Here is an 18,348-nt window from a genome sequence, read left to right as displayed (position 1 = left end):
TCAGTTAAAAAATTGCTCCTCTTATTGACAGATGAGTGAATTCTTCTCACATTTTCTTTTTTATCTTCATCTTAAGCATTAATATAAATAACTTCCATCAAGGCTCATGTTAGGATCACAAGTTGGAGCTATTAACATTTAACAGCACTTTGTGTTCATGTTAAAACTATAAAGTATACTCGGTCAGTAGTGGTTCACATCTTTAATCCCAGCATTCGGGATGTAGGTTGCTCTCTGAATTCAAGGCCAGCCTGGTCTACAGGGTGTATTCCAGGACAGCTGGGGTTACACAGAGAAGCCCTGTCTCAGAAAACCAAAAAACCAAAAAACAAGAACAAAAAAGAAACAATCAAAAGACCCAAAACATCATGATTGCAAAAAAAGCAACTAATAAACTAAAATTAGAGAGATAAAATACTAATTTTTAAGTATTTCTATTTGCAATGACTTAAAATAATAATTTTAAAGAAAAAATAACATATATTCCTGAGAGGTGTTGGGATTAATGAGTCCTGGCCTTCAGTTGCTTTTCCCTCCTAGAACCTTCTAATATAAGTTACTAGAAGCTGTGCCTACTTAGAGGATCAGAGGATCACCTGTTGACCGTTAACTGCAGTGTATTTAAGTCTACATGGTGTTAATAAGGAGGGGCTTTCTGAACCAGCGTTTTGGAGCTGCGTGTGTCAGTCTATCTCTGCGTCTGTCTCTCAGCCTCCAGTCCCTTTCCTGATAATTCTGCTGAGATTTCCAATTGCCGCTATCTCGGTGGAGACCTCCAAATGCTGCGCACCGCACCCCCGTGTCTGGGCTCTGTGTGCTTGAACCCAGTTACCGAGCTTCGGGCAAGGGGCTGGAGGTTAAAATACACAGACACACATAGACAGAGAGACAGCGACACGGGTCATCCTTGAATTCCCCAAGAATATCTCCTTTATTGTGTTCAGGGGCAGATTATATAGAGATAGTCACCCCAGCCAAACCCACCAGAAACCACTCTCCTGCCATCAGGAACTCCTGAAGGTCTCGTGCTCAGCTGTAGGCACTCAGATCAGGGGATTACAAGAAATTCAGGATCTGGGGTCTCACTGCTCCCAACAGAGAGGTACTACAATTTTCTTTTCTTTTTCTTTCTTTCTTTTTTTTTTCCGGGACAGGATTTCTCTGTAGCTTTGGAGCCTGTCCTGTAACTAGCTCTTATAGACCAGGCTGGCCTCGAACTCACAGATCTGCCTGCCTCAGCCTCCTGAATGCTGGGATTAAAGGCGTGTGCCACCACTGCCCAACTGTAAGTTTTTTTGTTTTTGTTATTTATTTATGTATATGAGTGCCCTATTGCATTGTGTTTGCCTGATAGAGAAGGGCATCAGATCTCACCATAGATGGTTGTGAGTCACCATGTGGTTGCTGGGAATTGAATTCCAGACCTCTGGAAGAGCAGCCAGTGCTCTTAACCTCTGAGCCATCTCTCCATCCCATAAAGTCTATTCTTGTTTCTCCTTACCCTTATTTACAAATTTTTTTTCTTACAGCAAATCTGTTTATCCTAAAAGCATCTGCCTATGTACAAGTAAGTACAGTGACAGTCAGTTTTTGTTACTGCAACACATTATCTGTATACTGGAAATGAAGAAATTGCGTGCAACGTGAGGTTAAGTAAACAATAGGGCGGATGTCACAGGCCTACTCTCTGAAATCTGCCTTTGGATCCTCCTACCATTTGTGTTTTCTTAAGACAATGAAACAAAACAATCACTAAGCATTTTTACCATTCCCTATAGTTAACCAGTCCCACACTGTGGAACAGAATTCAAAGTGTCCAAAATAATAGGGAGAATGGATAATGTCAGTTTTGAGAAACAAAACAAAAAATTTGGACTTTGGTAGGAAGGGTCTACATTGTAAATGTAAATTCATGTAAAGAAGTCATATCTGACTGTGAATGAAAAACTCCTGGAAGGGGTCTATGTCTACTGAGACTGGCAGTTCAGTCTTGGAATTGGAGCTTCAGTACTATGTAAAGGTTGGAATTGTGTAAGTTCAGAGGTTAGTTACTTTATGTTGGCTAGTTTTAGCTTCTGGAACAGCCATGCCTTGGCCCACTCTGTATCTGAACTAACACCTCATGATAAATAGAAACCTCTTAGAAGCTATTAACTTAGCAGAACACTAACTTCCACCAATTCAAGCGCTAAGAATGTCTTGAGATAGCATCTTGGGCCTATAAAATGTACCTTCCCCTAATCTCATTGCACCCTCCTCTCTAGTGTACACACGAGTATATTTTAAGTATGCCTTTATGATTTTCTTTGTTCTGTAAAACTATAGAAACTTAATGAAACCCTTTCACACTGGAACACAAAATTTAGAGAAACCTAAGTCTGTGTTCCTAGTCATGGTCACTCAAAATGGCTCCAGAATAAATTCTTTCTTACTTTTAGTTCCCTTGTCAGAAATCAGGTGTTCATAGGTTTGTAGGTTAAAATCCGGGTCTTCTATTCGATTCCACTGGTCGACTTCTCTGTTTTTATGCCAACACCGAGCTGTTTTCATTACTGTAGCTCTGTAATAGAGTTTGAAGTCAGGGATGGTAATGCCTCCAGACGATCCTTTATTGTACAAGATTGTTTTGGCTATCCTGGGTTTTTTGTTTTTCCATATTAAGTTGATTATTATCCTCTCAAGATCTGTAAAAAATTTTGATGGGATCTTGATGGGGGTTGCATTGAATCTATAGATTGTCTTTGGTAGAATTACCATTTTTACTAGGTTGATCCTCCCAATCCAAGTGCAAGGAAGATCCTTCCAATTTCTGATATCCTCTTCAATTTCTTTCTTCAAAGACTTAAAGTTCTTGTCAAATAGATCTTTCACTTCCTTGGTTAGAGTACCCCAAAATATTTTATGCTATTTGTGGCTATCGTGAAAGGTGATACTTCTCTGATTTCCCTCTCTGCTTCCTTATCCTTTGTGTATAGGAGGGCTACTGATTTTTTGGAGTATCCTGCCACATTACTAAAGGTGTTTATCAGCTGTAGGAGTTCTTTGGTGGAGTTTTTGGGGTCGCTTATGTACACTATCATATCATCTGCAAATAACGAAAGTTTAACTTCTTCCTTTTCAATTCGAATCCCCTTGATCCCCTGATGTTGTCTTATTGCTATGCTATAACTTCAAGTACTATATTGAAGAGGTATGGAGAGAGTGGACAGCCTTGTCGTGTTCCTGATTTTAGTGGAATAGCTTTGAGTTTCTTTCTGTTTAATTTGATGTTAGCTGTTGGCTTGCTGTAAATAGCTTTTATTATATTTAGGTATGACCCTTGTATCCCTAATCTCTCCAAGACCTTTATCATAAAGGGGTGTTGAATTTTGTCAAATGCTTTTTCAGCATCTAATGAAATGATCATATGGTTTTTTTCTTTCAGTTTATTTATATGATGGATTACATTGATAGATTTGCGTATGTTGAACCAGCCCTGTATCTCTGGGATGAAGCCTACTTGATCATAATGGATAATTTTTCTAATGTGTTCTTGGATTCGGTTTGCCAGTATTTTATTGAGAATTTTTGCATCAATGTTCATGAGTGAGATTGGCCTGTAATTTTCTTTCTTGGTTGAGTCTTTGTGCGGTTTTGGTATCAGGATAACTGTAGCTTCATAAAAGGAATTTGGCAATGCCTCTTCTGTTTCTATATTGTGAAATACATTAAGGAGTATAGGTATTAGGTCTTCTTGGAAGTTTTGGTAGAATTCTGCATTGAAACCATCTGGTTCTGAGCTTTCTTTGGTAGGGAGGTTTTTGATAACAGTTTCTAATTCTTCGTGACTAACAGGACTATTTAGATTGTTCACCTAGTCTTGGTTTAACTTTGGTATATGGTACTTATCTAAAAAAAAAAGTCCATTTCTTTTACATTTTCCAATTTTGTGGCATACAGGTTTTTGTAGTAAGATCTAATGATTCTCTGAATTTCATCTGTGTCTGTGGTTATGTCCCCCTTTTCATTTTTGATCTTATTAATTTGCATGTTCTCTCTCTGCTGTTTGATTAGTTTGGATAGGAGTTTGTCAATCTTGTTGATTTTCTCCAGGAACCAGCTTTTTGTTTCATTGATTCCTTGGACTGTTTTCTGTGTTTCTATTTTGTTGATTTCAGCCCTCAGTTTGATTATTTCCAGTCTTCTACTCCTCCTAGGTGAGTCTGCTTCTTTTTTTTCTTGAGCTTTCAGGTGGGCTGTTAAGTCTCCAATATGTGCTTTCTCCATTTTCTTTAAGTGGGTACTTAGTGCTATGAACTTTCCTCTTAGCACTGCATTCATAGTGTCCCATAGGTTTGAGTATGTTGTGTCTTTATTTTCATTAAATTCAAGGAAGACTTTAATTTCTTTCTTTATTTCTTCCTTGACCCAGGTGTGGTACAGTAGTTGACTGTTCAGTTTCCATGAGTTTGTAGGCTTTCTGGGGGTAGAATTGTTGAATTCTAACTTTAATCCATGGTGATCTGATGAGACACAGGTGGTTACTAATATTTTTTTGCAACTGTGGAAGTTTGCTTTGTTACTGAGTATGTGGTCAATTTTCGAGAAGGGTCTATGAGATGCTGAGAAGAAGGTATATTCTTTCATATTTGGGTGGAATGTTCTATAAATGTCTGTTAAGTCCATTTGATTCATTACTTCCATTAATTCTCTTATTTCTCTGTTAGGTTACTGTCTGGTTGACCTGTCTATTGGTGAGAGAGGAGTGTTGAAGTCTCCTACTATTAGTGAGTGTGGTTTGATGGCTGCATTGAGTTCTAGTAATGTTTCTTTTACATAATTGGGTGCTTTTTTTATTAGGGGCATAGATGTTCAGGATTGAGACTTCATCCTGATGAATTGTTTCTGTTATGAGTATAAAATGTCCCTCCCCATCTTTTCTTATTGATTTTAGTTTGAAGTCAACTTTGTTAGAAATTAGTATGGCCACACTTGCTTGTTTCTTAGGTCCATTTGCTTGATAAACCTTTTCCCAACCCTTTACTCTGAGTAAATGTCTGTCTTTGTGATTGAGGTGTGTTTCTTGTAAACAGCAGAATGTTGGATCCTGTTTTTGTATCCAATCTCTTAGCCTGTGCCTTTTTATAGGTGAGTTGAGTCCATTGATATTAAGTGATACTAATGACCAGTGATTGTTAACTCCGGTCATTTTTTTTTGGTAGTAGAGTTTGTGTGTTTCCCTTCTTCGTGTTGTGCTGGTGAAGGGTCATTAGATGTCTGAGTTATTGTGGGCATTGTTGGACTACTTGGTTTGTGATTTTCCTTCTATTACTTTCTGTAAGGCTGGATTTGTGGCTACATATTGTTACGGGAGGTCCTCCCACTCCTCCAGCCTATCGCCGCTGAGATACCAGCCCCTTGGGGCGTGGTCTCTCTCCCTTTAAAAAAGCGGCCACTTCCCTCTCCTCTCTCTCTTCACTTCCTGCTCCGCCGGTGACTTGACTTCCTTCCTGGTTACGCAGAGGGCTGACAGTGATCTGTAAGTTTTTTCCCCTTTAAATAAATACCACCCTATTAATCATAATTCCAAACTGGTGTGGCATTGTTTATGACTTACGCCTTCAACATATTGTTTAAATTTGTTTTTATCCTGGAAATTTTTGATTTCTCCATTTATAGTGAACGAAAGCTTGGCTGGATATAGTAGTCTGGGATTGCATCCATGGTCTCTTGTTTCTGCAGTACATCTATCCAGGACCTTCTGGCTTTCATGGTTTCCATAGAGAAGTCAGGTGTAAGTCTGATAGGTTTATCTTTATAAGTTACTTGAACTTTTTCCTTTGCAGCTCTTAATATTCTTTCTTTATTCTGTATGTTATTAGACCATCAAGTGTTTTATACAGGCAAAGAATCACAACTTCACTGAGTTATACAAATGCAGCATAAACCAAAGCAACATGCCTTAAAATAGTATTTCTCAACACATATTACTACCAGGTTATAGGGTGTTGGGGGTTGAACCAGGGCTTTGTGTAGAGTAAGCAAGCACTTATCAACTAAGCTACATACCCAGCTAGAAAAAAATTTAAAGGAATAAAACTGGGGATAAAAATAGCTTTGAGTATGCTGGTTAGGATTAAAATCAAACTGAGATAGGGAAAATATATTCACAGCTGACTGATACCATTTGTTTGTGATTTAATATGAATTTCAAGAGTGTGGTGGTCTGAATGAGAAACATCTCCCATAGGCTAAGACATGTGAATACTTGGTCTGCAGTTGTTGGCACCGGGAGGGTTTAGGAGATATGGTTTTGCTGGAGGAATGTTATAAGTCACACATTGGGGTGACATCTGTCATGTTTCAGCCTTGACAATGTTCACACATTCCAGGGTAGGGGCATGAGGATTAAAACTATTAAGCAAAAGGAATAGAGATATGAGAGAAATAAGAGATAGAGACACAGAACAGCACCGAGAGGGAAATTCAGTGAATATTAAATCCTCCACATTTATTTTCCACATGCTTATTATATACTCCACTCCAAAAGGGGAGGGGGAGATAAGAGACTTCATTAATGTGATATAAGGAATAGACCAAGTATCCTGCAGGCAGCCACTCCCTGGGAACCTCCTGCCAATCCCCCCACCCTTAAGGAACAGGAATAGATTTGAATTCTCCAGCCTTTGGTGAAGGTGGAGCAAATCCACCTCTGTATTCAAACTACTAATTAACCACACCCTAGGTCAGGGCCTCTTATTTGGAGCCATACCTGTTGTCAACACCTTTGAGAGAGCAAGAATAAGCTCAAACCCTTCACAGTCAAGGTGGAACAGGACTCACCTCTGTGAACCCTGGCAGAGGAAGTATGTTTCGGGAATGGGCCTTGAAAGCTTTGCCACTTCCAGTTCTCTTTCTGCTTCCAGATTGCAGTTGAAGAGGAAAATTTTCTGCGTCCTTCTGCACCATGCCTGCTGCCTGTAGCTTCTGCCTTGCCATTATGGACCCTAACCCTCTGGAACCGGAAGCCAAAATTAGCTTTTGTATGAATTGCTCTGGTCATTTTATCACAGGGACAGACTAATTAACTAAGTAACTAATACAAAGGGCTTTTGTTTTATTTAGTCATTTGTTCTGGATAAAACTGTGCTTAAAAACAAATCACCAGCAACCTTTTCAGTAATTCCTTCTTCCAGATGCCAAAATGTACTTTTATTTCATATTAGACATAGACGAATTTCTCCCTTCCTCCCTTTTCTCCTGCCCGACTCTGTCCTTCCTTCCTATCTGTGGTACTGGGAACTAAACCCAAAGCCTGTCTATGCTAGGTTAGGCTTCTACCTTGAGCTACAACTTTAGCTCCCCACCCCCAACTTTATACATCATATATTTGAAAATCTTGAGTGATCTGTTTGTCAAGTGGTTTTATTCTACTAACAAAACCCAAGTTGGGGTATGTACCAGGCTTTTTCTTTTTTGGGCCACTAACCAGCTCCTGAATCATGACATAGAGGCTTCTTATTATTTCTGAATGCTTGGCCTAGCTTAAGTTCATTTCTGAGTAGCTCTGTTAACTGAATTAATCTGTTTATCTTTTGCCTCAGGGCCATTTACTTTTCCTTCCTTCTGTATATCTTATTTTCACTGCTTCCCACATCTGACTGGCTGGTACCTGCCTGACTGCTGGCCCTGGGCACCTCCCTCATTCTCCCCCTCCTTCTTGTTCCTCTTGTTCTCTCTCTCCCCTTTCTACCCCCCCCCACCTAAATTCTTCCTTCTATTCATTCTCTCTGGATGCTAGCCCCACCTCTCCTTTCTCTGACTAGCTGTAGGCCAGTCATTAGACCAATCAGGTGACTCAGACAGGCAAGGTGAAACAAATGAGACACATATTTATGTAGTTAAACACACATCCTTACGTCATTAAGTAAACGCAGCACAAACAAATGTAGCACACCTTTATATAGTTAAAGTAATATTCCACAGCATAAACAAGTATAACACACCTTTACATAGTTAAAATAATATTCTACAACATGTAAAATTTGTGCTTCAGGGATTCTGTGAACATACTAGAAAAATAGAAAAGGTGTCTAATGTTATCTACCTATTCAAGCAATAGTCTAATGTCAAAGAAACTGCTTGGATTAAGTCTAAAATAAAGTGGTTGTATATAGAAATATATCAAGGCATTTTTCTGTGTGCTTTCCTGTATCATTCTAGGTTATTTTAAGAATTTCTCACTGGGCTAGAGAGCTGGCTCACCAGTTAAGGACACTTGTTACTGCAGAAGACCTGGGTTTGATTCTCGGTGTCCACATGGTAGTTCACAACCATCTGTTACTCAGTTGCAGCGATTCAGCATTCAGTACCCACTAAGTTGCTGTCTTGGTACTATCCTGTGTCTCTGTGTTTCTTTCTTATCTCTGTTCCTTCTACCTCTGGGAAATGCGAGTCTAGAAGCAAAAGTGAGTACCATAGCACTTTTCCATGGAGTTGCACTTTTGGCATTATTAACCACAGTTTTGGAAAATAACATCTATATTTATGTAACCATATATGTTGAGTGCTGTAAGGATTGAGTATGGAAGGACAGCAAGTTCTCCTTGAGGAAGCAACAAATGAGAAAATTGCTTCTCCTCACTCTGTTCCAATCTGGATATTGGCTATGGGGCAGGGACAGGAAAGTCTTCCTGAACTCTGTATGTCATTTCCCATTAAAATTTAATGGAAAACACTGGGATTTATAATCATTAAAGGTTATGAAATTAAAAATTGTGCTTTGTTTCAAAAACTCAAGTCTACAGTTTCCAGGCCCTTCCACTAAGGAACAGTTACTTCATCACTTTTACTTCTTTCTGGGAGAAGTGCTTGGCACACAGTGAACAGAAACGAAAACATGAGACAGCAGATCTCCAAAGTGCTTGCAGCCTAAAAGGTCTGTAGGCATCTTTTATGTAATAAGTAATGGAATAGCTGGAAAACTGCCTTTCAAAGTGGAAGCTTGAGGCCAAAAAAATAAAGACATGACAAGGCCTTTGAGAAATAGAGTAACATGAGGTGAAATTGGGAAATGTCAAGGCAAGGGTGTTGGTTTTTTTTTAAATATAAAGCTACTTAGTGGAGTATTTAATGAAGTTTTATTTAAACAGATTATACCACATGAACATTTGCATTAATCTTTCCTGGGCAATGTGGCCTTGAGGAGAATAAGAATGAGTAGGGTGCCAAAGATTGTTCTAAATTACATCGCTAGCCTGGGTGGCCCAAAAGAGAAGTGTGGAGAACAAATGATAGTTCTTTGTTTATGCCAAGATACTTCTACAAGTTTCTAGAAAATTCTTGTTGCAGATTGTCAGTGAAATTTTTGCACTCACTAGATAGTCTGTGATTATAAATTATGTACTAAGAACAGAAAGGAGTCATATCTAATGTGAGAGAGGGAATATTTTGAGATTTAATTTCTTGAGTTGCCTGTAACTGAGAAATGGAAATGTATTTGAAATATTTCCCTCAATTTTTTATTCAAGTAAATGCTAGACTCAGGGGAGTTACAAAGCAGGATAGAGAAAATTCAGAACCAAGAGAGAGATAAGGTCAACGTGCCAGCTTTCAGAAAGTGACCTAACTGCCAGACTGTCTACAGCAGGTGAACAATTAGCACGTCAGACTGTGTTTCTGAGAAGGGGAAAATCCCAACAAGGGAAATGCTAGTTGTAAACATCTTACTGTAGAAATTCTACAATTTCGTGAAAGAGGAAAATCTGTTATGGTTCTATAAACTTTAAGTCATAAAGCAATCCAGATTAATGAGTCATTGCCTCTTTTAAAGCCTACCTGCCCCCAATTTGTTTGCATAAGAACTGGAATCCAGGAACAATTTTTCTCTCAAAAGTTTTTACACTTATTTACTGCATTGTATGCCATGGCATGCATGCAGAAGGCAGAGGATAATTTGCAGGAATATATGCTTCCCTTCCACCATGTGGGTTCTGGCCATCGTACCCAGGCGATCAGACTTGGCAGCAAGTACCCTTACCTACTGAGTCATCTTGGATGCCCATGGAACAATTTTTCCCTCTACCTCCATGAGCTCTCAAGTTGTGGCCAGCGAGGTCTTGATTTGTATCATATTCATTAAATCCCTTATGAAAAGTGATTTGCTTCGATGGTATTGAAGATTGTGTTCCCACTCATTCCTGTTTCACGTGGTTCCAGGACTCCAGCTCTTTTGACATCCTACCTTAAAGGACAGTTTCCCCATCACCACTGAAGAACCAGGTGCTGAATCATTAATTTTATATGTCAGATTAGGGCCAAATGTCTTTGAGCTTCAACGCCAAAGTGAAATAACTAAATACGCTTTTATTGTGAACCACACACCGCTAAGGAAAAGATTTCTGCATGCTGGATGTTTGTCAGTCCATTTCTGTGAGTTCAGATTGAACACATGGGGAAGAGCCCAGGGGCTCTATTCTCTGCGTGAACATCCCCAATGATGGGACTGATTAATGCCTGTCAAATGGCAAGCTTTCAACAAATAGTTGATTAAATCGACCTTCCCCAAACCAATAACTTCTAGTCATTTATTCATTCAAAGTTACTGGAACTAGCGCGTTAGCGACTCTTCATAGAAAGTGTGAAGGATTTTCCCCCCAAAGGATCTCTAAATAAAACAATGCATGGGTCGTTTATAAAAAAATAAACATCACGTCTAAACCTAGTGCTATGTTTTTGTATTTCTGCACTAGGTTGGCCTCGGTTCTCCCCGAGAGGCGGGTTAAGGATGTGCTTGCTGCCCTTGAGTCTCCTTCCTTTGTAGTTTTTCGGCTAGCCTGGTTACGCTAGCCCCCGCGGCTGCGGAGCGCGCGGCCACGCCCGGGAGCGCGCAGCTCCCGCAGCCTGGCGGGCGGGGCCTCCAAGAGCGGGTGAGCCGCACGTCGTGCGGCGCCGCCCTCTTCCTCACCACCTCCCTCTCCCAGTGGTTTGTGGTATCCCAAGAGGGACAGAAGGTGTTCTCTCGGGTCCAGGCCCTGCCAGGCGGCCGCGAGCGCGAATGCCCGCAAGCGTGCGCCCGTGGGAGGCGGCTGCGCTCTTCCCGCAGGGGCCCAGCGCTGCGTGAGGATCCCCGGTCAGCCTGGACGCTCACTGGTCGTGGACCGGGCCCGGGAGCGCGCGAGGCAGCGACGGGAACCCGGGACCCCAGGCCGCGCGACACAGCCCCGAGGCGCCTCGCCCACGCTCACGCTCCACCCCACCCCCTCCGCTTCCTTCCTCTGTTCGGCGCGCCGGAGAGCGAGCGCGGGCTGGACGCGAACCAGGGCAAGCCTCGGGCCGTTCAACTTAGTGGTTCCCGGCCCGCTGCCCGCGTGCTGTTTGTGAGGCGTGGCCCGGCGAAGGAGGCGCTTGGGGGTCGTGGGGCTCCCCAGCTGGCGGCGGTGACAGAGAGGGCGCGCGGGACAATGAGCTGGGCAGCTGCAAGCCGCGACCGCTTTTAGCTGGCTGAGCGGGCCCACCTGCGAGCATGGCCCTCGTGCTCGAGCCAGGTGTCCCAATGCTTTAAGGCCAGAGCGCCCAGATCACAGCGCGCTGCGGCTGGGGCGGTGGGGACGTTCCTTCATTAATTTATTTATTTGTGGAGAGCTTTCTCTGAGCAGCCGGGATGGCCAGCACCAGGAGCATTGAGCTGGAGCATTTTGAAGAACGGGACAAAAGGCCGCGGGCAGGGTCGCGGAGAGGGGCTCCCAGCTCCTCCGGGGGCAGCAGCATCTCTGGCCCCAAGGGCAATGGGCTCATCCCCAGCCCGGCGCACAGTGCTCACTGCAGCTTCTACCGCACGCGGACCTTGCAGGCCTTAAGCTCGGAGAAGAAGGCCAAGAAGGCACGCTTCTACCGGAATGGGGACCGCTACTTCAAAGGCCTGGTCTTTGCCATCTCCAACGATCGCTTCCGTTCCTTTGATGCGCTCCTCATAGAGTTGACCCGCTCGCTGTCTGACAATGTGAACCTGCCTCAGGGCGTCCGCACAATCTACACCATAGACGGCAGTCGGAAGGTCACCAGCTTGGACGAGCTGCTGGAAGGTAGGAGGGGCGGGCAAGGCTTGGCAGGTGCAGGCAATGCTTGGCAGGTGCAGTGACTGTGGGCTGGGCGCTTCCCCGCCTAGAGCGGGGCAGGTGCTTTCTAGGCAGCCAGGGGGATTAGAGCTCCTCTGTAGTTTGTGTTGGGCCGGGGTGCACACATTCTCTGTCCTTCTCAAGAGATTTCCTTTTTTTTTTTTTGAAGAAAATTCTAATGAGTAGAGACAAATACAGACAATGGTACCTTTAAAATTAACCAACTTATTTTTGCTGGAAGGGCAAGCTGTTTGAAAGCATGGTCCTCCAGTGAGGCGCGGGGTAACCCTTGGTGGAGCTCAGTGCAGCACTTGTGCTGTCCCCGTGTTTGGGATCCCACTGTACCTTCTGAGCATGGCTGTGGTTCTGACTTGCTCCAGGTTGGCTTTTCTGATTTCACTTATGGCAGAAGTCACTCGAAATCAAGAGGGACGATTCAGCATAGCAGGTATCAACCTTGGCTTCATCTTGGACCATACTGGACACTTTTAAAAGTATAGGTGACTGGCCCCACCCACCCCTTAGATATTATGATGTGCACTGTTGGGGTGTGACTTGGGCGTTTAAAGTTTGGAAAGTTCCTCAGATGATTTCAGTGTGTAGACAAAATGGAAAAGTAGCCGTGCTTAAAGAATTTTCCACATTTGGTCGACAACGGGGTGAATCAAGGTGAATCTCTCCTGCCTTCTCCCTGAAGAGGATAACTAGGGTCGAGGGAAGCGACAGCAGAGGCCTATTAGAAATTAGTAGTTCTGGCACAACAACTACGCATCACTCAGAAGGACCACTTGGTAATATGTTGGGTCATTCTTGAGTTTCTGCAATATTTATTAGTTTTCGGGAAGGGACGGGTGGTTGGTAGTTATGAACCTGATTTTTAGTTCTAAACAGCACCCAGAAAGACCAGAAACATCCCCTAGTGTGTAGGGACTGAATGTATACATGTAGCTACCTCTTAGACATCTTTCGTAATGGAAATAGGGCATTCCATGTAGCCATAGCAATAAGAGGGAGGAAACTGATCTCTGAACTAGGTGGTTTTCTTATTTCAGCATAAGCTTATATTCTAAAGTCATTTTCTCCGTTTCACAGGTGAGGAAACCTAAGCAGCATGCATGCCAGGGTTACTGATTTCTAACAGGCCTCAGTTGATGCTTTCTCTTTTACAGTTTCCCTCCAAAGGAAATAAGGTAGCCATTCTGAGGAGTCCTCAAAGTGCCTGAGTTTCTCCATTACTTTTAGCAAATGGTACCCTTGCTCTGGCTACAGGACAACACAATTAAAATTGTCTTCTATATAATTTAGCAGTAGAAGGGGCTACCTCACACTTTGCCTTCGTAGTGAGTTTTGGTTTTAAAGACTAAAAGAAGAGGGTAAGAAACCTGTAGGTGTGCCAGTAAAATGAAGAAAACATCGTTGAGAGGACCACATTACTTTGTAGAGACAAGGTCTCACTACGTAGCTTTGGCTGTCTTGGTACTCACTACGTAAACCAGGCTGGCCTTGAACTCACAGAGATCCGCCTGTCTCCAGTTTCATGAAAACTGATCCTGATAGTTTTTTGTCTGATCCCCATGTCAGAGCACCAGCACAGTGAAAGGCTCAACACTGTTGTGCAAGCACGTGTCACTCACCAGTCCTCAGGTGATGTACCCACTCCACCTCCAGATGGTTAATAATGCTAGGGTCCTTCTCTGAAGTTATTTTGACAAGGTATTGTTAAGTTAAATTAAACTGCTTCAAAGGAGAGATAAGAGCATTTTCTGGGTTAATATAAAGACACATGCTATACATCTAGTCCTAGGGGATGGGTGGCCTTCTGACTCACTTCGAGTCCAAATAGGTGGTTGGGAAATTTCCTTGAAGTCTTTCACTTGCCGGTATTTGGAGAATGGTGATTTGGGCAAACACTGACTACACATACAGTCCAGAAAATTATACCACATTGTAAATTATGGTACAACAAATGGTTTCTGTGCCTTTGCTGACTTGGTTCAAGAGTTTTCGTAATTTAAAATGACTGTAAAAGAAATTTCAACTTTTTTGGTTATAGTAGAAATCTGTCTAATAGTGTCTTTCTCTATTAATTTCTTAGTTGAACAGGGTGACATATGCCTGTGATTCCAGAGCCCTGGACGTACAGGCTGCTGGGGGATCATCAAAAATTTAAGGCTAGCTTGATCTAAATAGTTAAGTTCCCAGCTGCCAGGAATATATAGAACTTGTCTTTAACATTGAGCCTTCTCACCACCCTTTTTTTAAAAGAATGTTTGTTATGTAATGTGGGGAGCAGAATTTGGACCCCCAGAACCTACATAAATGCTGGTGGATATGGAGGCTTGCCTGTAATTTTAGCTTTGTGAGACAGAGTTGGGAATCCCCATAGCAGCTGACTACTGAGACTAGCTGTATCAGAAAGCTCTGGGGTTAATGGAGAGACATCCCCTACCTTACTTAAGGTGAAAGAGTGATTGAGGACAAGTCCCAGCATCAACCCCAGCCTACCACGTGCATGCACACAGTCATGTACATGCATATCCCCACATGTGTGCCTGCAAATATGCCAACATGCAAAGACACATATGAAGTTTCAGGTTTCAATTAAAATCATGTGCTCAAATGTTCAGATTTATCCCACTGAACCAGGGTGCTTTCTGATGTAACTTACCTCAGTGAGTACAGTGTTGGCCATGCTGTCAAACCACTCTACTTCATGTGAGTCAGCTGTTAAACAATGTTTCTTTTTCTTTGCCTCTTCCATGCTAGCAAACATACTTTAGGAGGTGATTAAAACAAAACTAAAATTGTCTTCAATTAAGACTAGAGAACTTGATTCAAGATTACAAGGCTCCTTCCTAGCCACTGTCCCCTTGAGCTCAGATGACAAAAGAAATTTGCATGGCCCAGTTTTTTTCTCCTACCCTTGACCTTGAAAGTATCTGGAGAATCAAGCTGGTCTGGTGTAGGACAGCTTTCCTTCAGCATGGTTCCTAAACCAGCTAACTGTATTGCCGAGTGGGCAGTGTGGGTTCCTGTAAATCTGTTTGTTCTTGGAAACTCTTGTAGGACTCTATCTCCCAACAGTAAGTGTGGGGAAATCGGGTTGAGTCCGCTGAGCTTGGAGTATCTCTGAAGGTCCATTCGGAATGTCCAGATGAGGGCTTTTAGCACTTTTTCCCACTTGTCATCCCCTTTTGCCTAACATAAGTTATAATCACCTGGTTATAGGTATATAAAATGACATAGCATTTACTGAAAGTAAATCATGAAGAAATCTATTTTGTGTTTAAAATTTGTTTTATTACGTTTGTTTCTATGTATGTCTGTGAGTGTGCATACCATTTTGAAAAAAGGAATGGGAAGATACTGGTTTGCTAAGATCAATTTACGTGCTTTTGCTTACAGGGTAACACTTATTAACATTTTAAGCAAACACACTAAGGAACCTGGAGTCAAAAGACAATGCAGAGTCCATGAAGAGTGCTGCTTAATAGCTTGCTCATCACGGCTTGCTCAGTCTGCTTTCTTATAGAACCCAGGACCAGCAGCTCAGGGATGGCACCACTCACAATGGACTGGATCCTCCCCCATCAACAGTTAGTTGAGAAAATGCCCTACAGCTGAATATTGTGGAGGTTCCATCTTTCCGGGTAACTCTAGTTTGTGTGTCAACTTTGATGTAAGACCAGCCAGCACATCCTAATGCTTGTGCTGCAGCCACTTGACTGACGGAGCTGTCTCCATGGTCTGCTATTGGAATATGCATATCAGAATATACATTTAGAGCAATTTAGTTCATTGAGCTCTTCCTTAGACTATCTTTTACAAATTTAAGATTAATTTTGAAATAATGATAAAATTGTTTCTCAGTCAGCGATAGTCTCCTTCCTCATTTCCTTGCTGCTCATCATCTCTTAACAGTATTTTGCCTCACCTGAAGAAAGTGATCAAAATGTATTACTGGCTCTATGCATGTTCATTAAGCCCGTGTGAGTGAAAGAACCTGAAAAGTGGCTCAGTGGATATGTGTCTCCTTAGTTTAGTGATCAAAGTCAGTAGCTGGGGAGTTACACATGAATCTTATAGTGCATTTAAATACTTAGTAGCCTGGCTCCTAGAGATACTTGAGTCGTGGTCTTCAGAATCTTCCAGCAAAATTATGTCTGACACCCACCCCCACCTCCAAGTGCTCGGATTAAAGGCATACACCATCATGCCCTGCCTACCTTTTTTCTGACTCTGAACAGACCATGTGGAGATTCATAAAACTTTGGCTATGTCTTCCTCCTCCTCCTCTTTCCCCTTCTTCCCCTTTTCCTCCTCTTCCTTCCCCCAGCCCCTAACTCCCTTCTCCTCTTCCAGGTGCCCAGGCACTTTGACATCAGAGTTACATCTCAGGCCTGCCCTGCTTGTTTATCTGTCCTTCAGATATGACCCATTTCCCTCAAGTCTTCTCATTCTTGGAAGGCCTGTCTGTCTGTCTTTCATTTTTGAATGAATACTTGTTTTCTGAACTTTTGTTACTTGTGTGAGTGCTGAATCTAAGTCACAGTCGGTATTGCTTGCCGAAACTGAGGGCTAAACTGTGCTGTTAGATCCATGGAAGATTAAGGATGCAGGAGAGGAGAATTGAAGGACCCCAGAGGCTGGGGAACCACTGCTTGGATGAGCCTGTTAATGGGATGCTACACTCATTGTGCCCCAGTTTGTTTGCAGATGTCAACCGTCTTTCAGTTTGAAACCCTTCCACTAGCCTTATAGTTGCAGTTTGTTTGTTTGCTTGTTTGTTTGGACAAGAGTCTCATTGTTGTAGTTCTGGCTGACCTGGAACTAAGATGCACCCGCTTCTGCCTCCCAAATGCTGGGACCACTCCTGGCTATATTTGATTTTATTTGATACATAGGAGTTATAGTTATGGGGTATTGTGAGCTATCTCAATGCCTGTACACAGTGTTAATGATCATGTCACGGTAACCCTATTACCTCAAACATTTTTGTTTGTTTGTGCTAGGAACTTTCAAAATCCTCTCTGCTATTGACTTGGAAACATTTCACTTAATTTTTGTTAACTGTAGTCATTGTACTACTGTGTGGAACAGTAGAAGTTGTTCCTCATATTCCCCTGAAATTACAAAACCTGAGTATGTTCGTGCCCCCTGGAAATAATAGGAGCCTGCCAGTGGTGGTGCACACCTTTAACCCAAGCACTTGAGAGGCAGAGGCCGGTGGGTCTCTGTGAGTTTGAGGCCAACATGGTCTACAGAGCAAGTTCCAGGACAGGCAAAAAGAAAGAAGAAAAGAAAAGAAAGAGAATAAGAATAAGGGTGGCAGGTGGGTGTAGCTCAGTGGTAGAGGGCTGCTTTACAAGATTCCAGCTCATGGTTCTAAGCCCATGGGTCATGACCTCCTGGGGCTGAATGACCCTTTCACAGGGGACACACATCAGATATCCCGCATATCAGATATTTTCTTTACAATTCATAACAGTAGCAAAATTGCAGTTATGAAGTAGAAATGATGTAGCACGAATTCTCATTGTTATTAATAATAAAAACCGAGAGTCAGATACTGGGAGTTAATGCTGAAGACCAGAGAAGCAGAGTGCCAGCCACTAGAGAATTTTTACCTCTACTAGTGCTCAAACTGAGGGGGCAATCCTGTCCTCAGACTGCATCTCCAGACTGTATCTGTCTCCACTAAACCTTCAGACTGCAGTGCTCTTGACTCCTCCCTCTTTATAGTCCTGTCTAGTCCTATCTACCTCCCTAGTGCTGGGATTAAAGGTGTGAGCCCCCACTCCCTGGGTTCAAGTGGTTTAGCTTTGCACTACGATCTTCAGACAAGCTTTGTTTGTTAAAACACAAACAAAATAACAGTACACAGTGAAATATGGTTTGGGGTCACCACAGCATAAGGAACTACATTAAAGGGTCACAGCTTTAAGAAGGTGGAGATCCACTGCTCTAGAGCACCACCACCAATAGTGGTAAAACAATCTATATAAAAATCTAGCATACAAATGATAGAGATTGCTAATTGCATTGTAATTTAAAGATATTTATAAATATAAAGATGATATGCAAAGGTTCCATACTGCAATGCCATCCAAGCACAGTGGCCATGAAAGAACTGGCCGACCTTCATGACCTGTGAAAATGTAAGCTAGCTGGATAAAGCTGCAGGTACTGTTTGTGCTAACTGAACTGCTATTCACGGTTCCCTTCAGTGCTTAATGCTATGTTGGTGTGCAGA

At 42.4% G+C, this 18,348-nt stretch overlaps 1 protein-coding gene across 7 annotated transcripts in view; it reads left to right on the top strand.

The window, feature by feature from the left end:
• Positions 1–11,616: 11,616 nt before the first annotated feature.
• The window catches only part of Dclk2 (doublecortin like kinase 2), a 121,872-nt gene continuing 115,140 nt past the window's right edge, over positions 11,617–18,348 (top strand). For all 7 annotated transcript variants that reach the window (XR_012908034.1, XM_075950362.1, XM_075950359.1 and 4 more), the window contains exon 1: positions 11,617–12,062. Coding sequence is in view for 6 of the 7 variants with exons in the window: in XM_075950362.1 (XP_075806477.1) it covers positions 11,642–12,062 (421 nt within the window). In the remaining variant the exon portion in view is untranslated. The remainder of the gene's footprint in view (positions 12,063–18,348) is intronic.

This window comes from Microtus pennsylvanicus, chromosome 16 (assembly GCF_037038515.1).
Source record: "Microtus pennsylvanicus isolate mMicPen1 chromosome 16, mMicPen1.hap1, whole genome shotgun sequence".
In the NCBI taxonomy this organism is placed as follows: Eukaryota; Metazoa; Chordata; class Mammalia; order Rodentia; family Cricetidae; genus Microtus; species Microtus pennsylvanicus.
This window is presented reverse-complemented; position numbering and strand designations above follow the sequence as displayed.